Source organism: Panthera uncia, chromosome E1 (genome assembly GCF_023721935.1).
Source record: "Panthera uncia isolate 11264 chromosome E1, Puncia_PCG_1.0, whole genome shotgun sequence".
Lineage (NCBI taxonomy): Eukaryota > Metazoa > Chordata > Mammalia > Carnivora > Felidae > Panthera > Panthera uncia.
Window position 1 is genome coordinate 20,741,437 of NC_064814.1, and position 12,501 is coordinate 20,753,937.

General features: G+C 38.3%; 1 protein-coding gene across 1 annotated transcript in view; it reads right to left on the reverse strand.

The window, feature by feature from the left end:
- ABCA5 (ATP binding cassette subfamily A member 5) overlaps positions 1–12,501 on the reverse strand; it is a 74,875-nt gene that overhangs the window by 12,188 nt on the left and 50,186 nt on the right. The window contains exons 21-28 of the mRNA XM_049636416.1: positions 12,242–12,369; positions 11,481–11,618; positions 8,541–8,654; positions 5,490–5,660; positions 3,931–4,044; positions 3,400–3,534; positions 1,844–1,918; positions 1,005–1,096 (exon numbers count right to left, since the gene is read on the reverse strand). Of these exons, the coding sequence (XP_049492373.1) occupies positions 1,005–1,096; positions 1,844–1,918; positions 3,400–3,534; positions 3,931–4,044; positions 5,490–5,660; positions 8,541–8,654; positions 11,481–11,618; positions 12,242–12,369 (967 nt within the window). The remainder of the gene's footprint in view (positions 1–1,004; positions 1,097–1,843; positions 1,919–3,399; positions 3,535–3,930; positions 4,045–5,489; positions 5,661–8,540; positions 8,655–11,480; positions 11,619–12,241; positions 12,370–12,501) is intronic.

Sequence of the window (12,501 nt, forward strand, 5' to 3'; positions counted from 1 at the left end):
GGAAGAAAATGAGATAACTCGTGTTAAAACAAAGCTTAGTCTACATGGGATAAACGTGGTGTTGGCAAGCTGCACTTTCATGTCAATTTTCTCTAGTCTGTAATTAGACTTACCAGAAGTTACGATTTTTCGCGGATGGGTAAAAGGGATACAGAAGTGGAATACAGGGTGCTGAAAAAGGGTGAAAGAGGGTGAGAGGGATGAAGCTGAACAGAGAAAAGGTGAAAAAGGCAATTAGTGGAAACATTTGAGGAACAGAAAAAAACTCAGGGGTAGAGACCACAGCAGAAAAGTCCAGTGAGACTAACAAAACAAAAAGGCCGGGAAGATGAAGTGTTCCTGGAAGCATGGGACACAGAGGAGGTGAAGCACGGTGATGGCAGGGCTCCGACCCAAATCAACATGGGACACGCAAAGTCACCAGCGTAGAGAAAGTCAGAAACTGAGGATGTTACAAAGGTTCTCTCTGCGGATGCTGATTCTCCCCCAAGACGACAGAAGGAGTAAGAACAAAGAGAAAGAAGAGCCAGATGCTAAGTCCTCAGTGGATGTGGGGAGTAGCCAGTGGTTAACAAGGACATTCACAGCAGCACTGTTCATGATGGCCAAGAGGTGGAGACAACTCAAACGTCCATCAACTGACGAATAGAGAAGTAAAGAGCGGTATCTCCATACAATGTAATACTAAGAAAAGAAAACTGTAACAAAGTACTGCTACACGCTTCAACTTGGATGAACCTTCAAAACATTACGGTAGGAGTAAAAAAAGCCAGACAAAAAGACGATCCCGTACAATTCCATTCATACGAGCGCTGAGCACTGGCAAATCTGCAACAACTAGATTAGTGGACTGTGGTTATACGTGGCTGGGTGGCATGTGGGAGACGGGCCAGTGAGGACTATAAGGATTTTGGGGGGAGTGAAGGAAATTACCTAAAACTAGATCATATACTATGTAAATACCCTAAAAACCATTAAAACAACTTAAAAAAAAAATCACCGACCTGAAAAAGGGATCCTTCCGTATCGACCTGCCTCCGTATTTTTTCTCGTAGTACCGTAAGAGGAAAATCCACAGTATGCACTGCAGGTAAGGCTGAAAGGAGAACACATAACAGCTCGTGACTGAATCTTTTTGTTTCCCTGGATCAACAGAACAAAGACCACACACATCAGGTTCCTTACCATCACCACAATAATTAATCACTATGTTCTTCACACGTCATATGAGTTAAGAATAAACTTTAAGATTTCAAGGCAGAGTTTTAGCAAAATAATCCTTCACATATTTTTCTGCCTCTGTGAAGTTCACTGGCTGTCAGCTTCATAAAATATAATCAAAGGAAAAGAGGTTGGTTTCATTTCTGAAGAAGCCAGAATTATAATTAAATAAAATTAATAACATGAAAGAGACAAGTATATTACAACGGACACTTTCAGGGGCGCCTGGGTAGCTCAGTCGGTTAAGTGTCCGACTTTGGCTCAAGTCACGGTCTCGTGGTCCATGGGCTGGAGCCCCGCGTCGGACTCTGTGCTGACGGCTCGGAGCCTGGAGCCTGCTTCGGATTCTGTGTCTCCCTCTGTCTCTCTGCCCCTCCCCCCCTCACGCTCACGCGCACACCCTCTCTCTCTCAAAAATAAACCTTCAAAAAACTAAAATGGACATAGTCAGTAAATCTATTACCACTGAAATGTACATTGACTACCGTTAACTGACACAGTTGACTCTCTGATGTACCTTCACTGTTATGCAAAGGGATAGAAACTAAAAAGAGAGTTACACACATACAACCAAACTGCTCTTAAGGTAACATGTTAACCCAACATTTTTGGTATTTCTTACCGATATAACTGCCACCAAAAGTCTATCCCATGGATTATACGTGTCCTCATTTTTTCGAATATTCTTCCAAGAAATCTAAGACAAAAAGTTTTGAAAATTTTTATGCTGCTGTGATAGGATGATATAATGGTATTTGGTCTTTGACCTGGTTCCAGGACAGAGCTTTTAACCCCCTGGGAATTTTCTGGTTTACAGAGGTGAAGGGAGCATCTTTTGTTATCTAAAATAAGCCCCTTTCAACCCAAGCTGAGTCTCTGCTACTCAGGTGACTTGGAGGATGGTGCTGGTTTCCAGGGAAACCAACCAAGTGATTACAAGGTGGGAACTTTCAGACTCATCCACTGATCAAAAGGGGAGAGGGGCTTGAAGACTGATCAACTCACTGTGCCTCAGTAATGAAACCTCCATAAAAATCTCCATAAACACAGGGCTGGGAGAGCTTCCAGGCTGATGAATGCATCCACACCCTTGGAGGGCGGCAAGCTCCAAACTCCATGGGGACTAAAGCTTCAATACTTGGGACCCTTCTGGACGATGCCCCCCATACCTCTTAATTATTCATTTGTATATTCACTATAATAAACTGATAATAGTACAGAAAGTGTTTCCCTAAATTCTATAAACCATTATGGCAAATTACTGAACCTGTGAAGGGGTCACAGGAACACTGGATTTGCAGCCACATCACAACCTGCAGACCCACTACTCGGATCTGGCGTGTGAAAAACGGGGGGCAAGCTTGTGGGGCTGAGTCCTTAACCCTGAACACAGCCCCGAGTCTGCATTACCTCCAGGTGGTTAAGTGTTAGAACTGCTTTATGTGGGAAAAACTCACGCATTTGGCGTTAGAAGTGTTGTAAGTTTTCTTTTAGCTGCAACATGTAGGAATATTTAGATTAAAATGTGTTTTGTTCGGTGACATGTATTCTCTGTGTTAGCTATTAGTATTATCAGCTATGCTTTCTACTTAGATTACAACCCTCCCCATGCCAAAAATATTTCTATCTGGGGATGTATAAATTAAACATATTAAACTGAAGCAAAAAAGAAAGTGGGGCGGGGTTAGTGAGTAGAATTAGTCAGCAATCATCCCTAAATCGGTAATTTGTCAATTAATTTTTTTCTAATCACATGGAATTTTTCCAATTATCCAGGTTTAATAAAAGTAATTTTTATTTTTTTCTTTGAAAAAAAAGTCTCTTACACTTTATTTTCTCTCATCCCTTTATAGTACAATACATTATTTAATCCTTGACAAACTCCCCCAAAACTTACTGACTGAAGTCAGGTCACACTTAGAATTTATGTACATCTTTTTGGGAATCAAAGAACAGGGAATGGACACCATACTCCTTGTCCTTTGAGACTTACAGCTTAAAGACATGCTTGAAAAGATTTCACAGTAAACTTAAACTGCTGCTTAATAATATTCAAATCAAGTAAATAGCAGCTAAACTGATTTTTTTTGTTGTTACAATATTCAGCACAAGAACTAAGATCTCAAAGATTAGGCAGTATTTATGCTTTTCAATTATTAAAACACCTAACAGACCTACCTTTATGAAACAAATCAGACAACCTAGAAGTGGATAGATTGGAATGGCCATACAAAAGGTATAATGGAGAACAGCCGTAACTGTGTATCCCATAAAGAACGTGATTTCGGTGAATGCAATGCAAGCCAATGCTGTCTAAAGAAAGACAATGAGAAAACAAGTGAAAAAATGTTTAGCAATTTCATACAAACTCAGTTGGAAGTGTGTGCCTCAGCATTTACTATGTCTTTAATCCTCTAATAAGACACGGAACCTGAGAGGATACTTGGCCAGGAGGCGTCAGTACACAGGGACCAGCTCTGTGCACTGGGATCCTTGCCACACAGCTCTTACATGCTTTCGGTCCCGTCCCTTCGTGGAATGGATGACGCACAAGACAAATATGCGAAAAGATGCCGGCGGCTAGCTAGCTAAGTCCGTACTCAGGAAATTCTGACACAGCAACATTATGAGTAAAATCTTGAAACAGTTCACAACTTTCAAACAAGTGCGGTCATACAAATAAGTGAAATAATACAAAACATGACTTACCACAGAATAAATGAATGACCAAAACTCTTTGGTATTCAAAATTTTTTTGAAAGTGAAAGAAGTAACATAGGTAAACAGAATGACTGATGGAACATAACCAATAAGGCAAAAAACCTGTAAAACAGAAATGTGTATTTTTATGTAAACATGTGAAAAGCTAACAGTCCATATGATCTCAAACACCAGTCATATCAAATAGTTAAAAAAAAATTTTTTTTAATGTTTTATTTATTTTTGAGTGAGAGAGAGACAGAACGTGAGCAGGGGGGGCGGCAGAGAGAGAGGCAGACACAGAATCTGAAGCAGATTCCAGGCTCCGAGCTGTCAGCATAGAGCGAGACGTGGGGCTTGAACTCACGAACCACGAGATCATGACCCGACCTGAAGTCGGAGCCCAACCAACTGAGCCACCCAGGTGCCCCAGTCATCTCAAATATTAAGGAATGATTATTCTTCAAGTTTTATTCTCAACAAATCACTCTAAAAACTGAAACTGTGGTTACCTGAGAAATTACCATGCACACTTCTCCTAAATCAATAAAACTCATACTTTTAACTAATTGTAACACAATCCTGAATAAGTAATTCACACCAAACACTATTTGTAGTTCTTTTTTATGCCAAGAAAAATGCTATCTCTAATCATTTTATTATAAAAACAAGTATAATAGCTGGTTACTACTTTATCCTTCTCAATCAACTATGAACTACCATTTCAAGATACAACATTCAATACTTTGTAAATGTTTAAAAAAATCATTAATTTATAAGGCACAATTTAATATGTAAAGTCACTATAGCCTCTGGCAAAATTGATAAATTTACATTCAGCAGCCCCAACCTTACTTCTGTTTTCCCTTTTTCCTAATCACTCATACAAAAGGGTCGAGCATCAGTCATGAACATGTGAACACGAATGCAAGCTATATTCTTCCTTAGTATTTTAAGCTGTATTTATACATTTTTTTAATGTTTATTTATTTTTGAGAGAGAGAGAGAGAGAGAGAGAGCGAGAGGAGGAGGGGCACAGAAAGAGGGAGACACAGAATCCGAAGCGGGCTCGGGGCTCTGAGCTGTCAGCACAGAGCCCAACGCGAGGCTCGAACTCATGAACTGTGAGATCATGACCTGAGCCGAAGTCGGATGCTCAACCGACTGAGCCACCCAGGCACCCCTAAGCTGAATTTTAAATTGTGGAATAAAAGAGTTTCTTTGTGAAATTATATTCAAGCAGAGAGACAAGGAGGGCATTTGAAAGACGGACCGTTTAACTATTCCTGATTACACACCTAGCAGGGAGTCCACAGAAAAGACCACCTTAGTTTCAAGGAATTATTTTATAATAATAGTAAGTTGTGGTTTTCAAAAATCACTTATAGTAATATAAATTGCATCATCAGTATCATACACAATAATTAAAACAAATACTGGTTCTATTTTCTATAAAAAATTAATATCCAAATTACTCAACTAACCACCTGTCATGTTTATAAAGACTTAAGTTTCTTAAAATAACGTTTCATTTATAAATAGCATGAGTATAACTGATGTTAACTTACCACAGAAAGGAACTTTATAGCATAAAAATATAATCCATAATGAAATGCGAATAAACTTCCTAGCATCAAAATAAGAACAAGAAAAAATATGGGGATATCAACAATAGCTTGTCCAATCCAATATGCAGACGGTAAAAGCCCTGAAAGTTTAAGTTGAGTATAAGCTTTGATCTACAAAAAAAAAAAAGAGGGGAGAGGGAAAACTGATTATAATTATAAACATGTTACAAACAAAAAACTCTAGCAAATTATTGTGGAACTCTTAATTTTACATCAACAAAACAAGTCACATTCCAGGTCTCTAGGTAATAAAAGCCTTCCTACAACTAAATATAAATTCCTTTATAGTCTTTAATCTGGTCCATTATTTCTCAGATGTAGCAATTTCGACATTCAGAATCAGAATACAGTAACACAAAACTAAAATAAAGCAAATGATGTCATGGGGATTATAGCTGTGCAAACAGTAAGTAGCCAAAACACTGTTGCTTTTAAAAATCTGTGGAAATAGATGGAAAGATATGTTTAAACAGAAAATGGATTCTCTTATTTACTTTTTAAAATTTTTTTTAAGTTTATTTGTTTATTTTGAGAGAGACAGAGAGAGAACACAAGCAGGGCAGGGGAAGAGAGGGATGCAGACAGAGGATCCAAAGCAGGCTCCATGCTGACAACAGAGAGCCCGACCCGGGGCTTGAACCCACGAACCATGAGATCACGACCTGAGCTGAAGTCAGACGCTTAACCGACTCAGTCACCCAGGGGCCCCAGATTCTCATTTTTTAGTATTACCTTTCATGATAACACTAGTAAACTGCCAAGTGTCTTCTGGATTTACAGAAGGCTTTCAGCTTTAGTGGGAAGCTTTGTATTGATAATGCACTTAAGCCTTTTATAAACTCCCATGTAGTGCAAAAAGTAAGGTGTTATTACTACATTTTCACATATACAAACAGTAAACTTAAATGACTTGAGTTTCCCTAACTCTCTCATCCTCTCATTATTTAATTTGAAATTTTGAAAACCTTTTATAAATCCAAATACCTAACAATTTTATTCAGTTAATTTTTGACATCTGTAAATGCTTACACTCATAACAATGTATTATATGAAAGGGCTGGTCTTAGAGATAACAGAAGCACGGAATATAAAGTTTAGTTAAGACGGAGAGGAGGAGCCGGGGCACCTGGGTGGCTCAGGTGGTTGAGCGTCCGACTCTTACCTTCAGCTCAGGTCATGATCTCATGATTTGTGAGTATGAGTGCAGAGCCTGCTTGCGACTCTCTCTCCCTCTCTCTTCACCCCTCCCCTGCTCCTGCTCTCTCTCTCTCTCTCTCAAAATAAATAAACATAAAAAAAAAAAAAAAGACGAAGAGGAGGAATGATAAAAACAAATGGACAACTTTTGTGTTCAATGAACTATAAGAACAAAAATATAAACTCCAAAATAAGTATGAAAACATAAACAAGTCAAGTAGAGTTATTTGGATAATGCATGCTTTTTGTCATTCAAATAATGCAGGTGGGAATGTAAAACAGTATATCCCCTCTGGAAAACAGCTGGGCAATTTCTTACAAAACTGAACACAGAATCACCGTATGACACTCTAGGGCATTTACCCCAGAGAAATGAAAACTCACATTCACACAAAAACCTGTACGTAAATGTTCACAGCGGTTTTATTCACAATAGGAAAAAACTGGCAACAATTCAGATTCACACCATGGAATACTACCAAAAAATAAAAAAGAATGGACTGTTGGTACATACAAACTGAGTAAATCTCCAGGGAATCATGCTGAGTCAAAAGGCCAGTCCCTCCCAAAAACATGTTGTGATGCTACATATACATTCTTGAAATACTGAAATTACAGAAAGGGAGAACAGACTGGTGGCTGCCAGAGGTCAGGGAAGGGGTGGGTGCGGGGGCTTGAAAAGGGCAATAGGAGGGATCTCTGTGGTGACAGCACTGTTCTGTACCGTGACCGTATCAATGTCAACGTCCTGGGATTTTACTATTATACGACAGTCTCACAAGATGCTATTATTACTGAGGTGAAGAGAGTAGGGTACACAGGATCTCGTTTTATTATTTCTTACCACCTAATACGAATCTACAATTACCTCTAAATAAATATTTGAATAAAAAAAAAACATTTTAAGTTGAAACAAAAAAGAGAAAAATGCAATTGTCTAGGAAGTTTTGTATGTGGGTGGTGTGGGGTTATGGATTTTTTAAATTTTCTTAAACCTTCCTACATTTTCTAAATTAGCACAATGAATATATATAACAGAAAAAATGAGTATGTTTTTAAAATATCTCCTGAGACTCATGTATTACTTTTCCACTACAGAAAATTATTAAAAGATGTAACTGTCTGCTATGAGGCTTAACTTCATTACTTGTCACACTGGGTAAATTAAGACAAACCTGTCTCCACCGAACTAAGAGCAGACATGGAGAGAACGAGAATTTTGATTACAGGGGTAAGAGGGACAACCTCGGGAGGGTGCAAGGATAGAGACTGCACAGGGCACCACTTGCCTGAGGATAGGAGAGAAAAGGAAAGGATACCAAACCACCTCTGTACACACAGCAATTTTCCCCAGGCTCTGGTGGTCACAATCACTACCTATTTTTTTCATTTAACAGAAGTTAAGTATCTTGGACATTCAGTACATTCCATTAAAGGTTAAGGGGGGAGAGGGAGTTTAGTGAACTAATAAGAACTTAAGGACCCGCTACTAAGAGGAGATGAGACAACACGGAACATGGCACAGGACTCCCATCACTTCCTGACTTACAAAAGGTCGGTACACATAAAACTTACATCACAATGTTGCAAGGATTAACGGATGTAACTTTTGAAGCATGTGACAAGGACTCAAGTAATAAATGATTGTTATTACTATTACTGTAGTAAATATGTTGACGCTCCATCTACTTATTCCTGAAATATGAGGTCTTGCACTCATGCAAAATAGGTTATTTTTCTTATATGAGATTTCTTATTAACAAACTGTACCTGTAATTTTAACTCAATCATTACCTTATGATTCTCTGCATTTTCCATGGCAAAGTAAGGTGGCATTGCAGTCACAATGATTCCAAGCAAAGCTGCTTGGAAATACAGCTCGATTTTAAAAACGATGTCTGTAATTTCCTGAAAGACAACCACAGAACAAGAAATGAAAGTGAGAATTACTTCACATCATCTTAGCACTTTCTAAAAGACTATCAAAACCTCTGAAGAAACACACTAGGATATCTACCCTAGGCGTAGCCTATGTGAGGGAATGAGTGGCAGTTATTAACAGGCAGTGACTTACAGGACCAACTTTGCTACTTAGGAAGCAGCTATAGAATCCTGAGCAAATCATGGCACTTCCATTTTCTTATCTGTAACAGGGAATAATGCAGCATTTAAATTAAGCTTCCCCATTTAATTAAAAATCATAATGTGCATGAAAAAGCAGTTTACATGTCCACCAGCAGTCTTATGCAATGAACAGGACCACGTCAGAATGATTTCTGATGCACTCACTGGTTGTGAGGACTGAGCCATCTGGGATCTCGGGGCCCTCTTCTGTTGGAAAAAGCTGTACTTTGGAACCAGCTCAGCCTCCTGGAAACAGGAGTTTCTTCTCCCCAGCAGGGAGGACTAGAATTCCCACAGGCCCCGATGGTTCCTAGCTAAGAGCCAAGTACGGAAGGCAAACTTCTCCGGACAACCTACGTAAACAGCTGGGGCCCCAAATGTAAGTCACCCAGAACCAAGTTACTGTATCACCCTGCCCTCCACAAGGCCATTTTCTTACCCGTATTCTGTAAAAGATACACCTGTGGGACAGGGAAGGTTCTCTGCACTAGGAGAGAACCCACACTACGTCTAGTAGACACCCCGGCCCTGGCACACCTCCCTACAGGACGATGTGGAAACAGAAGGCATCTTGTCAACACTGGCCTTCTCAGTTTTTAGCAATAAAGCCAATTCTTTCATTCATGTCATATGACATTGTAGAATTTGTCCCAAACTATGGTAATTTATAGTGGAAGACCCAGACAGAACCAATAAATATATAAACTAGATGGTACAGTAAGTGGAGATTAGTAAGAATATACTTGTATTCAATCACACAGAATCTGACAAAGGGGAAAAAATGTGGAACATTAGTAAGACTATTGTCTATGAACAGTGAGCTTTTAAAAAGTCTCAGTTCTTTCCTTCTGGTTTTAAAAAAAAGTATGGGTATATGTCCGTGTTTGATGAAAAATATAAGTTGCAAGATCTTTTTTAATAGTCATGGATACATACAAATGTAGTAACATCATAAAAACATACACAGGAATTGTAAATTTTGAACTGTGGTTACTTCACGGAGAAGAGAAGGAAACAAGATTAGGGAGGAGAACACTGGAAGTTTCAATTGTATCTTTAAAATTTTATTAAATTAAAGTGTAACAAGGCATTAACATTTGGAACATTTGAGTAGTAGATACATGCCTATTTTCTGCAGGTCTGGAATATTTCACATTAAAGAAAATCACAGAGGATGATCCATAACTGGTGATTTCAGTATCACCTATGTACTGGTGACTCCCAATATTTATTTCCGGTCCAGAAATTTCTCCAGGTTAATTCATCCAGATGCCTCCTACATGTCCCATCAGGCAAATGCCACAAGGATCACCAATAACTCCGTACGCTCAAGACTGAAATGAGCGTCTCCGTTCACCAAACAAAACCAAACTCTCTCCTGCCTGTATTCTCAAAACTGGTGAACAGTACCACCATGCACCACATTACCCAAAACTGTAAGAAACACGACTCTTCTTTTCCTCACCTCACAAACGCAACAATGATGAAGTATGACAGATCTTTTAACATCTTTTTGATTCTATCGCTATTGTTAAGCCACTGCATTAACTCAGTCACTCATCATCTCCTCTCACCTGAACTATTTAGTAAAACAATCTCTGATCAAATCTAAGTTTCCTTCCTTTTGCCACCACCATTCACCCCAGAGAAACTGCTGTCCACCCTGGTGCCAGTGATCTTCTAAAAATGCAAATCTGATGTTTAAGTAAAACTATACCAAGAAGAGTACTCACCTTCAACGTGATCGCCATTTCAAGATGGCAAAACATTACAGCAAACTAAACAAGTTTTAGGTGTAGATTAAACAGCCACAGAAACACAAGGTAGATTAGTGGCTGGCTGGGAGTAGGGATGGGCTGGGGGGGGGGTGTGGGGGGGGGGGAGATAGGAGGTGATTAACTAACAGGAACAAGGGTTTCCTGGGGGGCCGGGAGGAAGATAAAACCTAGAATTGGCATGGTGATGGGTGCAGAACTCTATGAACATAATAAAAACCACTTAATTGTACACTTAAATGAGTTAATTCATAGTATATGAAGTATATCTCAATAAAGCTACTTTAAAAAAGTATAGCAATAGAAAGCAAAAAAAAAAAAACAACCTGCCATTACAGAAAGCATTACAGAAAGGTATTTGTCCATTTATTTTTCAATATGTGAAAAATAAAACATAATGGCGAGAGAACAATGTTGACTATTCTTCTGAAAACTTAAGTTAATTTTCACTTTCATAACCCAACAGTCCTATGTAGAGGGAAAATGACTGTATGGATGACTTCTCAAGGTTCTTTCAGTACCCCAGGAGGAGATTTTAGATGAACAATGTTCATTTGTAAATTATCTTAATTTTTCTTCTACAATGAATACAAAAAATACTTATGCTTTACAAAATATCAGTACCAAGACACAATTTCCTTGCCTGAAGCAAACCAATACTGGGCAGTCCTAAACCCAGATGTAAACCATCCCCAAGTTTCAATAAGACTAAGAACTGTCATATGATGAACATCTACAGATTTCATTTGTATTAACACTTGGCTTTTACTACACACACACACACACACACACACACACACACACACGCACACACCAATTTTTTAAGTTTGCTTACTTGAAAGAATGGAGTATTCCAAACCTGGATGCTTTCAGTCACATTTAAGTGGTAAAGATAATAATTACTAATAATATTCATCAATACAGGTAAAGAACAAACCATAGTACTGTTGAAAACAGCTGTAAAAACATAGTCCTACAATTTAAAAAAAAGAGAGTTATGACATACTTTATATGAAACACATTGCTACCAAGCTTTTCTCAAAGACTAAGCTAATCCTCACTAACTAAAGTTGATCCAACAAATTATAGAAATCATATTCAATAAAGACAGAGAGGTAAAGATAACCTGGCTTGGAATCTATAAATATTTTGATGTTTTTGTTTTAAACAAATTAAATTATTTATAGTTTTATAAATTGGTCATTCAGCAGGTCATAAAACACATGATAAACACAGCTAGCTATTTCCTAAAGTAAATTCTAATTTCTAACTAATGAGGTCAAGCCAGCAAATGATTAATTTAAAAAAATTTTCTTAATGTTTTATTTATTTTTGAGAAAGAGACAGAGTATGAGTGGGGGAGGGGCAGAGAGGGGGAGACACAGAATCCAAAGCAGGCTCCAGGCTCTGAGCTGTCAGCACAAAGCCCGACGTGGGGCTTGAACCCGTGAACCGTGAGATCATGACCTGAGCTGAAGTCGGACACTTAACTGACTGAGCCACCCAGGCACCCCAAGCAAATGATTAATTTTAGAGAAAATATCTTAATGTTTTATAACTTTCAAATAGGTATTCATTCACACACATTCCTCTTACCTGTTCTGAATACATCACATTTAAAGCTGCACTATGGGGAGCAGCAGACACATAGTCACTGTCATTAAACATTGTCACCATTATGTTCTGGTTTGTGAAAAAGCTAATAACATCGCTGATATCGGAGTCTGGTGTTAGAAAATAAGCAAATAACAAAGAATCAGTTTAAATGAGAAACAGACACAGACTTTTAATAACATTGGAAAGAGCTTTAAAAAAAAAAAAAAAAACATCTTCATTAGATAAAGCATGATTAAGAA